This window comes from Bombina bombina, chromosome 1 (assembly GCF_027579735.1).
Source record: "Bombina bombina isolate aBomBom1 chromosome 1, aBomBom1.pri, whole genome shotgun sequence".
Taxonomy (NCBI): domain Eukaryota; kingdom Metazoa; phylum Chordata; class Amphibia; order Anura; family Bombinatoridae; genus Bombina; species Bombina bombina.
In genome coordinates this window covers 838,633,705-838,649,628 of record NC_069499.1, presented here as the reverse complement: position 1 = coordinate 838,649,628, position 15,924 = coordinate 838,633,705, and the positions used below count along the sequence as shown (strand labels likewise).

General features: G+C 38.9%; 1 protein-coding gene across 1 annotated transcript in view; it reads right to left on the bottom strand.

The window, feature by feature from the left end:
* The window catches only part of AP1G1 (adaptor related protein complex 1 subunit gamma 1), a gene marked incomplete in the record, with an annotated part of 574,973 nt that overhangs the window by 321,349 nt on the left and 237,700 nt on the right, over positions 1-15,924 (bottom strand). Inside the window, 1 exon segment of the mRNA XM_053699458.1 lies at positions 1,416-1,457. Within this exon segment, the coding sequence (XP_053555433.1) occupies positions 1,416-1,457 (42 nt within the window).

Below are 15,924 nucleotides of genomic sequence, written 5' to 3'. Positions count from 1 at the left end.
TTGCAAGCTTTTGCTGGAACCCCCGGCTTCTCTAAGTTGGCCAAAATGATCTCCAACCCAATTACGCGAGACACTGCTATCCAGTGGGAGTCAGCAACCAGACGTAACCCCTGTTTGTCCTCCAGTCCGGGCCCATTGACTTCACTAGTACACAACACTGACTTTTCAATATCCACATTTCACAATCGTCATACCTCGGACCCGCACGCCCAAGACACTCTAGCCTATAATGTTACTATTAATGATTCCATATACTCACAAGCCCACTGATAGAAAAAGGATATAATTGGTCTAGGAACTGGTTTTCTTATAGAAGACTACACAACTTAATTTCCACACATAAACACTGCCGCAATATGTCCCGTTCCCCCACTAATCTTGAGAAACTGTATCAAGTTCTCCTGTAAAACACTCCCTCTCCATCATATATAAAATAATAATTCAACCCCTCCCAGGTAACCTACCATATTCTATCGAAATGTGAGAAAGAGAATTAGGAGTAATCATACTACCGCCAACGGTACTTAATATATTCTCAAATACTAAAAAGTCCTCTACCTCAGCCTCCATTTTGGAAATCAACTATAAAATACTTAATTGTTGGTACCTGACCCCTAGAAAATTACACCGACTATTCCCCAATGTCAGTAACAGATGCTGGAGGTGCGGACACATTGGGAGTGGGATGGGGCAAATGTGGTGGTGGTGCTCTCAATTAAATCATTTCTGGTATGATATCATGCGTGAAGTTGGAGCATATTATGCAGGTGTCTATCTCCCTGGATCCCCAGATATGGTTGCTAAACAGGTCTGTCCAACTTCCTTCTAAATACTTAATTCCCCTATTTCGTATCTTTATAAACAGCGTGAAAACCGTCATAGCAAAGACCTAGAAATCTAAGCACACTCTGAACGTGGCAATGTGGAAAAACAAAGTATCTGAACTAATGGAGTTAGAGGAATACATTGCATTTATAAATGGCAATATAGAAAGTTTTATTACACTGCGAGCGCTGTGGGATGACTATCCAAAAAACTCTATTAGTACCCTAACTATTGTTGAGGATTAGATATTAAACAATTAGCCAAAAACCACATATTAAGAACGATGCACACTAGAGTAGACCTACACGGAATTGTTAGACAACCACAACACTTGCCTATAACGCAACTGGATAAATTTTGAGACAAGACAACCGATGTTTGATTATGTGTTTCTTTGATAATCCCTTTGTTTTGTTTTACTTATTCAAAGTTTGAGTCTGTGCCATTGACCTGTACTTCTTGATATTGTAAGAACGATATTGTCTAAAGCAAATGTTGTAACTTACGAACAGATTATTTTCAATAAAAAGATTATTTAAAAAAAAAAAAAATGTTTTAAATCTAAAATTATCAAAAATTACTATTTTTACCTGCCTGTAAGTCACAATCTTCTCTGTCTGTGTCTTTGTTTTCTAAAATGCAAATAATAGTCTAATTTTATTTAAAACAACAAATATTACCTTTTCTAATTACAGCACTGTACTATTTTTTTGAGCGTACTATGTATACAAAAGTATTAAAAATAATATAAAACTACCTTTAGCTTATATGTATAAAATGTATTATAACATGTAAAATGACATAAGATATTGCTGTTTATACCCCATATTCCATCCCCTCTCTAAAATGTCCCATTTTAAAAATGCAAATATCCAAAATACAAACCATTTCTAGTCCCAAGTAGTTTGGATAAAGGGTTTTCTACCTGTATTAGCAAAATTGCTAATAATAATAATAAATAGATAAAAGCTATAGCTGTTTCAAAAGTGTTTTTATGTATGCACAGTGCACCAGCATTTTAAACACAGCACTTGCCCCATCTGGTAATGACTAAATTTGTTAATTGCTGACATGATTACAAGCCCCACTGGCCCTCTGAGCAGCTAAAGGGTTTAAACTACTTGTGCACTGAGAATATCTAGCTATGTGCACATGCAGAGAAAAAACATAATTTATGTAAGAACTTACCTGATAAATTCATTTCTTTCATATTAGCAAGAGTCCATGAGCTAGTGACGTATGGGATATACATTCCTACCAGGAGGGGCAAAGTTTCCCAAACCTCAAAATGCCTATAAATACACCCCTCACCACACCCACAATTCAGTTTAACGAATAGCCGAGAAGTGGGGTGATAAGAAAGGAGCGAAAGCATCAAAAAAATAAAGGAATTGGAATAATTGTGCTTTATACAAAAAAATCATAACCACCACAAAAAAGGGTGGGCCTCATGGATTCTTGCTAATATGAAAGAAATGAATTTATCAGGTAAGTTCTTACATAAATTATGTTTTCTTTCATGTAATTAGCAAGAGTCCATGAGCTAGTGACGTATGGGATAATAAATACCCAAGATGTGGAACTTCCACGCAAGAGTCACTAGAGAGGGAGGGATAAAATAAAGACAGCCAATTCCGCTGAAAAATTAATCCACTACCCAAATCAAAAAAGTTTCAATTTATATAATGAAAAAAACTGAAATTATAAGCAGAAGAATCAAACTGAGACAGCTGCCTGAAGTACCATTCTACCAAAACTGCTTCTAAAGAAGAAAAAAAATCAAAATGGTAGAACATAGTAAAAGTATGCAAAGAAGACCAAGTCATTGCTTTGCAAATCTGATCAACAGAAGCTTCATTCTTAAAAAGCCCAGGAAGTAGAAACTTACCTAGTAGAATGAGCCGTAATCCTTCGAGGCGGGAATCCACCCAACTCCAAATAAGCATGATGAATCAAAAGTTTAAGCAAGATGCCAAATAAATGGCAGAAGCTTTTTGACCTTCCTAAAACCAGAAAAGATAAAAAATAGACTAGAAGTCTATCTGAAATCTGAATAGCTTCAACATAGAATTTCAAAAACTCTTACCATATCCAAAGAAAGTAAGAATCTCACCAAAGAAGTCTTAGGAAAACAATAATTCCTCCCTAATGTTTGTTAGAATTTACAACTTTAGGTAAGAATTGAAATGAGGACAGCAAAAACCACCTTATCCTGATGAAAACAAATCAGAAAAAAAGAGATTCACAAGAAAGAACAGATAATTCAAAAAAACTGTTCTAGCTGAAGAGATGTCCAAAAAGAACAATACTTTCCATGAAAGTAATTAATGTCCAGAGCAAGCATATGCTCAAATAGAAGAGCCTGAAAAACCTTCAGAACCAAATTAAGACTCCAAGGAGGAGAAATTAGCTTAATGACAGGTTTGAATCAAAACATGAACAAAATGATGAATATCAGGAAGTAACACTGCCTTATCCTGATGAAAAATCAGAAAAGGATATTCACAAAAAAGAGCAGATAACTCAAAAACTCTTCTAGCAGAAGAAATAACCAAAAGGAACAATACTTTTCCAAGAAAGTAATTTAATGTTCAGAGAATGCATAGTTTCAAACGGAGGAGCCTGTAAAGCCCTCAGCACCAAATTGAGACTCCAAAGAGGAGAGATTGAATTAATGACAGACTTGATACGGACCAAAGCCTGTACAAAACAATAAATATCAGGATGATTAGCAATCTTTCTGTGAAAAAAGAACAGAAAGAGTAGAGATTTGTCCTAACAAAGAACTGAAGACAAAACCTTATCCAAACCAACCTGAAAAAATAATAAAATTCTATGAATTTTAAAAGAATGCCAAGAAAAGTAGGTCTTCCAGACTCAATAATAAATCTTTCTAGAGACAGATTAACGAGCCTGAAACATAGTATTAATCAATGAGTCAGAGAAACCTCTATGACTAAAAATCAAGCGTTCAATCTCCATCCCTTCAAATTTAACCCCTTAATGACCACAGCACTTTTCCATTTTCTGTCCGTTTGGGACCAAGGCTATTTTTACATTTTTGCGGTGTTTGTGTTTAGCTGTAATTTTCCTCTTACTCATTTACTGTACCCACACATATTATATACCGTTTTTCTCGCCATTAAATGGACTTTCTAAAGATACCAATATTTTCATCATATTTTATAATTTACTATAAAAAAAATTATAAAATATGAGGAAAAAGTGAAAAAACCCCCACTTTTTCTAACTTTGACCCCCAAAATCTGTTACATATCTACAACCACCAAAAAACACCCATGCTAAATAGTTTCTAAATATTATGCTGAGTTTAGAAATACCCAATGTTTACATGTTCTTTGCTTTTTTTGCAAGTTATAGGGAAATAAATACAAGTAGCACTTTGCTATTTCCAAACCATTTTTTTTTCAAAATTAGCGCTAGTTACATTGGAACCCTGATATCTTTCAGGAATCTCTGAATATCCATTGACATGTATATATATATTTTTAGTAGACATCCCAAAGTATTGATCTAGGCCCATTTTGGTATATTTCATGCCACCATTTCACCGCCAAATGCGATCAAATAAAAAAAATCGTTCACTTTTTCACAAATTTTTTCACAAACTTTAGGTTTCTCACTGAAATTATTTACAAACAGCTTGTGCAATTATGGCACAAATGGTTGTAAATTCTTCTCTGGGATCCCCTTTGTTCAGAAATAGCAGACATATATGGCTTTGGCTTTGCTTTTTGGTAATTAGAATGCCACTAAATGCCACTGCGCACCACACGTGTATTATGCCCAGCAGTGAAGGGGTTAATTAGGGAGCATGTAGGGAGCTTTTTGGGGTAATTTTAGCTTTAGTGTAGTGTAGTAGACAACCCCAAGTATTGATCTAGGCCCATTTTGGTATATTTCATGCCACCATTTCACCGCCAAATGCGATCAAATTAAAAAAAAAACGTAAAATTTTTCAAAATTTTAGGTTTCTCACTGAAATCATTTACAAACAGCTTGTGCAGTTATGGCACAAATGGTTCTAAATGCTTCTCTGGGATCCCCTTTGTTCAGAAATAGCAGACATATATGGCTTTGGCGTTGCTTTTTGGTATTTTGAAGGCTGCTAAATGCCGCTGCGCATCACACGTGTATTATGGCTAGCAGTGAAGGGGTTAATTAGGTAGCTTGTAGGGAGCTTGCAGGGTTAATATTAGATTTAGTGTAGAGCTCAGCCTCCCACCTGAAACATCAGACCCCCTGATCCCTCCCAAACAGCTCTCTTCCCTCCCCCACCCCACAATTGTCCCCGCCATCTTAACTACTGGCAGAAAGTCTGCCAGTACTAAAATAAAAGCTATATTTGTATTTTTTGGTGTTTTTTTTTTAAAGCATATTTACATATGCTGTTGTGTACTATCCCCCCTTAGCCCCCAACCTCACTGATCCCCCCCAAACAGCTCTATAACCCTCCCACTCTAACTTAATGGGCGCCATCTTGGGTACTGGCAGCTGTCTGCCAGTACCCAGTTTAGAAGAAAAAATGTATTTGTTTTACATTTTTTAGACTTTTCTGTAGTGTAGCTTCCCCCCCACACAAAAACCAACCCCCCACCCCTCCACAATCTCTTTTAGTGTTGATTTTTTTTGGTGTGCCTAGGCCACTTAACATTTTACTTTTATTCACTTTCCATAGTGTAGCGGTTCCCACCCGCTCCCGCTCCGTGCGCGCCCCCGACGGTCCCGCGCCCGATCCCGCCCCCCTCGACGTCACACGGCACACCGATGGCCGCCCACCCGCCTCCCAAGTCGGCTCCCACCCACCAACGATACCGGCCATCGATGTCCGGTGCAGAGAGGGCCACAGAGTGGCTCTCTCTGCATCGGATGGCCATGTCAGGTTATTGCAGGATGCCTCCATATCGAGGCATCACTGCAATAACCGGAAAGCAGCTGGAAGCGAGCAGGATCGCTTCCAGCTGCTTTCCAAACCGAGGACGTGCAGGGTACGTCCTCAGGCGTTAACTGCCTTTTTTTTGAGGACGTACCCTGCACGTCCTCGGTCATTAAGGGGTTAATGATTTGAGATCCTGATGGAAAAAATGGGCCTTGAGAAAGAAGGTCTGGTTTAAACGGAAGTGTCCAAGGTTGGCAACTGGCCATCCGAATGAGATCCGCATACCAAAACCTGAGAGGCCATGCTGGAGCCACCAGCATAACAAACAAATACTCCATAAGAATTTTGGAAATCACTTGGAAGAAGAACTAGAGGCGGAAAGAAATAGGCAAAAAGATAATTCCAAAGAAATGTCAATGCATACACTACTTCCGCCTGAAGATCCCCGGACCTGAATAGGCCCCTGGGAAGTTCTTTATTCAGATGAGATGCCAACAGATCTATTTCTAGAAATGCTCACATCTGAAAAATTGAAAAACATATCTGGGTAAGAGACCATTCTCCCGGAAGTAAAGCTTGATTAACAGAGATAATCCGCTTCCCAAATATCTATACCTGGGAAAAGAACCACAGAATTTAGATAGGAGCTGGATTTAGCCCAAGCTAATATCCGAGACATTTCTGTCACAGCCTAAGGACTGATAGTCCTACCCTGATGATTGACATACACCATAGTTGTGATATTGTCTGAAAAACAATAAACGTCTTCTTCAAAAAGAAACTAACTGAAAAACTCTGAGAAAGCACGGAGTTCTAAAATATCAAATGGTAATCTCGCCTCCTGAGATTTCCAAACCCCTTGTGCTGACAGAGATCCTCAGACAGCCTCCCAACCAAAAAGACTCACATCTGTAGAGATCATGGTCCAGGTTGAAAAGAAACGAAGAGACCTGTAGAACTAAATGATGGTGATCTTAACCACCAAATCAAGAGAGATAAATATTAGGATTCGAAGATTTAAAATGCGAAATCCTAGAATCCCTGCACCATAATTCAGCATAAAAGACTGGAAAGGTTCTTTCTATTGAAAATGAGCAAAGGGAATTGAATCCAATGCTGTGGCCATAAGACCTAAAACTTCTATGCATATATAGCAACTGAAGGAAATAATAGAGACTAAAGGTACCGACAGACGGAACCCAATAAAATTGTCCCTTGTCTGATAGAGACAAAGACAGTGACACAAACTATCTGGAAACCTAAAAAAGGTGACCCTTGTGTGAGGAATCAAGAGCTTTTGAAAAAAAAGATCCTCTAACTATGTCCTGGAAGAACAAAGTGAATCATATGAGATTCCGCATCCTCAGAAAATAATCTGAATGAAAACAGAAAAATGAAAATATGCATTTATTGTATCTAATGAAAACAAATAATGCTATCACTGACCCAAAAAAGGCAGAATAGTTTGAATAAAACTCCAAAACCCAGTTCCTAAAAATGGAACTGGAAGAAATACACCAGAAGATTCCAGGTCTGAGCAGCGCTTGAACCCCACGGGTGATCAGCCATGCTTCAACAGTACCCAAAATATATAGTACCGAAACACACTTAAAGAAAGTGTTAGCCTTACTGGAATAAAATCAAAGAAATTTGGACTGAATAGAATCAAATAAATTTCAAAAAAGTCTTAACCTGCCCCTTGCCAGCCAAGCCGGAATACGGCACGTACATTGCAATTTTAGGGAGCTGATTTCGAACTGAAAATATTTCCAATTAAAAACATGTTACTTGGGAAAGAATTCAGGAATTCGTTCCTTAATAAGAACAACCAAACTAGTATAAGCTTAAAGTTTTACTCTTAGAACTCAATCTTGAAGCCCAGAGTAACAGTTAAGAATTGAATCCAATTATAAAACAAATAATTGATTATCTTAGAACAAAAGAAATATGGATTTTTAGAAATCACAAAATTCTTCTAGCTAAAACAGCTAAAGACATAGATTAAACCTCATTTGCGAAAATATTCAATAAAATGAAGACACAAATGAAATTATTAGCATGATAGTCCAGTTAAAGGACCAGTCAATACACTGGACTTGCAAAATCAATAAATGCAAAACAACAAGACAAATGCAACAGCACCTAGTCTAGTAAATTATGTCCCTTTAACAATGCTAAAATAAATCATAATCTGATACTTGATCTTAAAGTAAACAGAAAAAATGAAGCAATTGCAACATCATCCAAATAAATCACAGGTCCAAGAAAAGTACCTAAAACTAAATAATTTTCCATAAATAAGATACAACCATCTAAAGGAAAATAAATACTATTTTGCTATAGAAACAATAGCATAATTAGTAGGAGTAGAGATAGCCCCAATAAATTGGAGAACCCTCCAAATTGAATTTAACTGCCGGCAAAGAATATAGTTTAAAAACCTTTGAAGAAGGAATAAAAGAAAATTCTCAGCCTATTCCATTCCCTAGTATGAGGAATTGGAAAAAAACCTCTGAAAACACAGAAGAATAAATAAGCAGAAATAGTGTTAGCTAGTCTTGAAAAAGAACTAGTTACCTTAATATCCAAAATAATCAACACCTTTTCAACAAAGAACAAATGTACTTTAATAAAAAAATAAAATAAAAAAGTAGATTTGTTAGAGTCAATATCTGATGAAGAAAATTCTGAATGAGAAAAAACATCATCAAAGAAGGATAAATCAGTATGTTGTTGGTCATTTGAAACTTCAATAATTAAAAAAGAAGTTTGAAAAGGACCTAAAAATGTTATTAGAAGGCACGATGTCAGACAAAGCCTTTAAAATAGAATCAGAAAAATATTTCTTATAAATCTTCTAAATATTTCTTGTACATAAGATGTAAAAAGAATGGCAATATATAAAGCATAAATACTAATGGATTCTGCATGTAAAAGTTTATCATGATAACTTATTACAAACCATAGCTAAAGATAAACATTCATAACATTTAAAATAAATGAACTTAGCTTTGGTAGGACTGAACTCAGTCAACAGGAATCCTCTTAGATTGTTTTGAAACAGGAACAGTGAAATCTTGCAATATGTAATAGAAAAAAACAATATTTAAAGCAAAATTATCAAATTCCTTAAATGACAGTTTCAGGAATGGGAAAAGAATGCAAAATAATAAGCTTCTAGAAACCAGAAGCAATAAAAAAGTGAGGTTTAAATAATGTGAGGAAAAAAAGTGAAACAAAAAATACGCCCACATTTTTTGGCGCCAAATATGACGCCCACATTATTGGCGCTAAATACAACGCCCATATATTTGGCGCCAAGTATGACGCCACATCCTCTGACGCCAGAACCGACGCCCACATTTTTTGGCGCAAAAAAATGTCTGAATACACATGCGTCAAAAATGACGTTTTAACAGAATACAACTTCCGGCGTTAACTACGGCGCCGGAAATGACGAAAATTTTTGCGCCAAAAAAGTCCGCGCCAAGAATGACGCAATAAAAAGAAACATTTTCTGCCCCCGCGAGCCTAACAGCACACAGGGAAAAATTATCAATTGAAAATTTTCAAGGTAAAGAAAAATAAATTGAATTAAAATGCATTATCCCAAATAATGAAACTGACAGTCTGGATTTTAAAGGAATACTGATTATCCTGAATCATGGCAAATATAAGTTTAAAATAAACGTTGTATGTTTAAACACATATATTTAGAACTTTACATAGAAAGTGCCCAACCATAGCTTAGAGTGTCATAATAAAATAAGACTTACTTACCCTAAGACACTCATCTACATATAGTAGACAGCCAAACCAGTACTGAAACGAGAATCAGTAGAGGTAATGGTATATAAGAGTATGTCGTCGATCTGAAAAGGGAGGTAAGAGATGAATCTCTACGACCGATAACAGAGAACCTATGAAATAGATCCCGTAGAAGGAGACCATTGAATTCAAATAGGCAATACTCTCTTCACATCCCTCTGACATTCACTGCACTCTGAGAGGAAAACCGGGCTCCAGCCTGCTGCAAAGCGCATATCAACGTAGAATCTAGCACAAACTTACTTCACCACCTCCATGGGAGGCAAAGTTTGTAAAACTGAATTGTGGGTGTGGTGAGGGGTGTATTTATAGGCATTTTAAGGTTTGGGAAACTTTGCCCCTCCTGGTAGGAATGTATATCCCATACGTCACTAGCTCATGGACTCTTCCTAATTACATGAAAGAAAACAGAATTTATGCTTACCTGATAAATTTCTTTCTCTTGTGATGTATCGAGTCCACGGATTCATCCATACTTGTGGGATATTCTCCTTCCTTACAGGAAGTGGCAAAGAGAGCACCCACAGCAGAGCTGTCTATATAGCTCCTCCCTTAGCTCCACCCCCCAGTCATTCGACCGAAGGCTAGGAAGAAAAAGGAGAAACTATAGGGTACAGAGGTGACTGAAGTTTTTTAAATAAAATTATACTAATCTGTCTTAAATAAACAGGGCGGGCCGTGGACTCGATACATCACAATAGAAAGAAATTTATCAGGTAAGCATAAATTCTGTTTTCTCTTGTAAGATGTATCGAGTCCACGGATTCATCCATACTTGTGGGATACCAATACCAAAGCTTTAGGACACAGATGAAGGGAGGGACAGGACAGGTACCTTAAACGGAAGGCACCACTGCTTGTAGAACCTCTCCCAAAAATAGCCTCCGAAGAAGCAAAAGTATCGAATTTGTAAAATTTGGCAAAAGTATGAAGCGAAGACCAAGTCGCCGCCTTACAAATCTGTTCAACAGAAGCCTCATTTTTAAAAGCCCATGTGGAAGCCACTGCTCTAGTAGAATGAGCAGTAATTCTTTCAGGAGGCTGCTGGCCAGCAGTCTCATAAGCCAAACGGATGATGCTTTTCAGCCAGAAAGAGGTAGCCGTAGCCTTTTGACCTCTCCGCTTACCAGAATAAACAACTAACAATGAAGATGTTTGACGGAAATCTTTAGTTGCTTGTAAGTAAAACTTTAAAGCACAAACCACATCAAGATTGTGCAACAGACGTTCCTTCTTTGATGAAGGATTAGGACACAGTGAAGGAACAACAATTTCCTGATTGATATTCCTATTAGAAACAACCTTAGGAAGGAATCCAGGTTTGGTACGCAAATGGTACCTTTTGGTACCTTATCTGCATGGAAAACAAGGTAAGGCGAGTCACACTGTAAAGCAGATAAATCAGAAACTCTTTGAGCCGAAGAGATAGCTACTAAAACCAAACTTTCCAAGATAGAAGCTTAATATCTATGGAATGCATAGGTTCAAACGGAACCCCTTGAAGAACTTTAAGAACTAAGTTTAGGCTCCATGGCGGAGCAACGGGTTTAAATACAGGCTTGATCCTGACTAAAGCCTGACTAAACGCTTGAACGTCTGGAACATCTGCCAGACGCTTGTATAAAAGAATAGACAAAGCAGAAATCTGTCCTTTTAAGGAGCTATCTGATAATCCCTTCTCCAATCCTTCTTGGAGAAAAGACAATATTCTAGGAATCCTAATCTTACTCCATGAGTAACCCTTGGATTCACACCAATAAAGATATTTGCGCCAAATCGTATGATAGATTTTCCTGGTGACAGGCTTTCTAGCTTGAATCAGGGTATCAATGACCGACCACGCTTTGATAGAATCAAGCGTTCAATCTCCAAGCAGTCAGACGCAGAGAAATTAGATTTGGATGCTTGAATGGACCTTGGATTAGAAGGTCCTGCCTCATTGGCCGAGTCCACGGTGGAACAGATGACATGTCCACTAGGTCTGCATACCAAGTCCTGCGTGGCCACGCAGGTGCTATCAGAATCACCGAAGCTCTCTCCTGCTTTATTCTGGCAACCAGACATGGGAGGAGAGGAAACGGTGGAAATACATAGGCCAGATTGAACGACCAGGGCACTGCTAGAGCATCTATCAGTACCGCCTGGGGATCCCGGGACCTGGACCCGTAACACGGAAGCTTGGCATTCTGACGGGACGCCATCAGATCCAATTCTGGTGTGCCCCATAGCTGAGCAAATACCTCCGGATGGAGCTCCCACTCCCCCGGATGAAAAGTCTGACGACTTAGGAATCCGCCTCCCAGTTCTCTACCCCTGGGATATGGATTGCTGAGAGATGGCAAGAGTGATCCTCTTCCCATCGGATTATTTTGGTTACCTCCATCATCACTAGAGAACTCCGTGTTCCTCCTTGATGATTGATATAAGCTACAGTCGTGATGTTGTCCGACTGAAATCTGATGAAAATGGCCGCAGCTAGCTGAGGCCACACCTGAAGCGCATTGAATATCGCTCTCAGTTCCAGAATGTTTATCGGGAGGAGAGTTTCCTCCCGAGACCATAAGCCCTGTGCTTTCAGGGAGTTCCAGACTGCACCCCAGCCTAGCAGGCTGGCATCTGTCGTTACTATGAGCCACTCTGGCCTGCGGAAACACATTCCCTGAGACAGGTGGTCCTGAGACAACCACCAGAGAAGAGAATCTCTGGTCTCCTGGTCCAGATGCAGTTGAGGAGATAAATCTGCATAATCCCCATTCCACTGTTTGAGCATGCATAGTTGCAGTGGTCTGAGGTGTAGGCGGGCAAAAGGAACTATGTCCATTGCCGCTACCATGAGTCAGATTACCTCAATACACTGAGCCACTGATGGCCGAGGAATGGAATGAAGAGCTTGGCAAGTGGTTAAGAGTTTTGATTTTCTGACCTCCGTCAGAAATATTTTCATTTCCACCGAGTCTATCAGAGTCCCTAGGAAGGAAACTCTTGTGAGAGGGAAAAGAGAACTCTTTTTTTATGTTCACCTTCCACCCGTGAGATCTCAGAAAAGCCAACACTATGTCCATGTGAGACATGGCTAGCTGAAAAGTCAACGCCTGAATTAAGATGTCGTCTAGATAAGGCGCCACTGCTATGCCCCGCAGTCTTAGAACCGCCAAAAGGGACCCTAGCACCTTTGTGAAAATTCTGGGAGCCGTGGCCAACCCGAAGGGAAGGGCCACGAACTGGTAATGCCTGTCCAGAAAGGCGAATCTGAGGAATTGATGATGATCTCTGTGAATAGGGATGTGTAGATACGCATCCTTTAAGTCCACGGTAGTCATATATTGACCCTCCTGGATCAAAGGTAGAATAGTCCGAATAGTCTCCATCTTGAATGATGGTACTCTGAGGAATTTGTTTAGAATTTTGAGATCCAAGATTGGTCTGAAAGTTCCCTCTTTTTTTGGGAACCACAAACAGGTTTGAGTAAAACCCTAGCCCTTGTTCCACTTTTGGAACTGGGCGGATCACTCCCATGGTATGTAGGTCTTCTACACAGCGTAAGAACGCCTCTCTGTCTGGTTCTGGTTCGAGCCTCTTCTAGAGGCTCGAACCAGAAAGCAGCTGCAGTGGTTACAGAAACAATGCACGCAATAGGTTGGAGAAGAAAACCTTGATGAACAAAAATTTTCTTCAGGAGACCCTCTAATTTTTTTATCCATAGCATTTTTGAAAGCACAACTGTCTTCGATAGGTATAGTTGTACGCTTAGCGAGAGTAGAAATAGCTCCCTCCACCTTAGGAACCGTCTCCCATGAGTCCCGCATGGTGTCAGATATGGGAAACATTTCTTAAAAAGACAGGAGGGGAAGCGAACGGTATACCTGGTCTATCCCACTCCTTAGTAACAATATTCGCAATCCCTCTTAGGGACTGGAAAAACATCAGTGTAAACAGGAACCTCTAAGTATTTGTCCATTTTACACAATTTCTCTGGGACCACTATAGGGTCACAATCATCTAGAGTCGCTAATACCTCGCTGAGCAACAAGCGGAGGTGTTCAAGCTTAAATTTAAAGGCCGTCATATCAGAATCTGTCTGAGGGAGCGTCTTTCCTGAATCAGAAATCTCTCCCTCAGATAACAAATCCCTTACCCCCTACTTCAGAACATTGTGAGGGTATATCGGATACGGCTACTTAAGCGTCAGAAGGCTCAGCATTTGTTCTTAACCCAGGCTGTCACACTTTCCTTGTAACCAGGCAGTTTAGATAAAACCTCTGTGAGGGTTGTATTCATAACTGTGGCCATGTCTTGTAAAGTAAATGAAGTTGACGCACTAGAGGTACTTGGAGTCACTTGTGCGGGCGTTACTGGTTGTGACACTTGGGGAGAGCTAGATGGCAAACCCTCATTTCCTTCTGTCTGAGAATCATCTATTGCTATATTTTTAAGTGCTAAAATATGCTCTTTATAATTTATAGACATATCAGTGCAAGTGGGACACATTCTAAGAGGGGTTCCACAATGGCTTATAAAACACATTGAACAAGGATTTTCCTTGATGTCAGACCATTTTAAACAGGCTAGTAATGAAACAAGCAAGCTTTGAAAACACTTTATTCAAAGTAAATAATACTAAAAAAAAACGGTACTGTGCCTTTAAGAGAAAAAAAGATGCACAAACTCTGCAAAACAGTGTAAAAAAGCAGTAAACTTTACAAAATTTTTACAGTAGTATCATAAAGGCCTTATACGTTTGCACAGCCAGACAAATAAACGATTAACCCCTTAATGTAAAAACCGGATAGACAAAACGTCAAAAACCGGAAAAAAAAAAACGTTCAGCACTTTGCCACAGCTCTGCTGTGGCGCCCTACCTGCCCTTTAGGAAAGATTTGTGGGGGAAAAACTTCTTTTAGGCCCTCAAACACAGCAGGACCCTCTGGAGAAGCAGCTGGATGTCTTCTGAGTAAAAGAAACTGCGCAAACTGAGGTGCGAAAATAGGCCTCTCCCACCTCACTCGATGTTAGTGGGGCCTAAAAGAAACACACCTAAAGTGTTTCTAAAACTAGCCATGTGGGTTTAATAACTCTTAAATAAGCACAAATGACCCCTTAAAGTCCCTCGTTATGTTTTCAATAAAAAAAAGAAAACTTTTTTTCCTACAAGTGTCACCAGTAACAAATGAGCCCTTTAGGCAAGCTGGGATTCCTATCAAGTGTCTGAATACAGCTTACCCTTCCCTCATGGGGATATTGCCAGCCATTTCTAGAATTATCACAGTCTGTCTAGAAAAAAATTGACTGAACATACCTCAAATGCGAATGCAGCTTAGCATGCAAACCGTTACCCCCAAACTGAAGTTTTCCTGTACTCCTCAGCCTTTGTGAGAACAGCAGTGGATCTTAGATACAAAGTGCTAAGATCATCATCCTCTTTGCAGAAATCTTCATCCCTTTTCTGCCAGAGAGTGAATAGTACACACCGGTACCATTTAAAATAAACTTTTGCTTGAGAAAATAAAAACTACATTTTGTCACCCCACACTCACTTTACCCTTCCTAGTACTTAGAGTAGGCAAAGAGAATGACTGGGGGTGGAGCTAAGGGAGGAGCTATATAGAAAGCTCTGCTGTGGGTGCTCTCTTTGCCACTTCCTGTAAGGAAGGAGAATATCCCACAAGTATGGATGAGTCCGTGGACTCGATACATCTTACAAGAGAAATGTTAACACTAAAACAGTGATAATCTTTACTAGAAGCATATTCTATATTGCAAATATGTTTCCTATTCAAATACGTAATTCATTTATGTGCATTTAAATTTTGTCCGAAATGACAATTTATGTAAGAACTTACCTGATAAATTCATTTCTTTCATATTAGCAAGAGTCCATGAGCTAGTGACGTATGGGATATACATTCCTACCAGGAGGGGCAAAGTTTTCCCCAAACCTCAAAATGCCTATAAATACACCCCTCACCACACCCACAAATCAGTTTAACGAATAGCCCAAGAAGTGGGGTGATAAGAAAAAAGTGCGAAAGCATAAAAATAAGGAATTGGAATATTGTGCTTTATACAAAAAATCATAACCACCACAAAAAAAGGGTGGGCCTCATGGACTTTGCTAAATATAAAAAGAAATGATTTATCAGGTAAAATTCTTACATAAATTATGTTTTCTTTCATGTAATTAGCAAGAGTCCATGAGCTAGATGACGTATGGGATACTAAATAACCAAGATGTGGAACTTCCACGCAAGAGTCACTAGAGAGGGAGGGATAAAATAAAGACAGCCAATTCCGCTGAAAAATAATCCACACACCAAAATAAAGTTTTAATCTTATAATGAAAAAAACTGAAATTATAAGCAGAAGAATCAAAC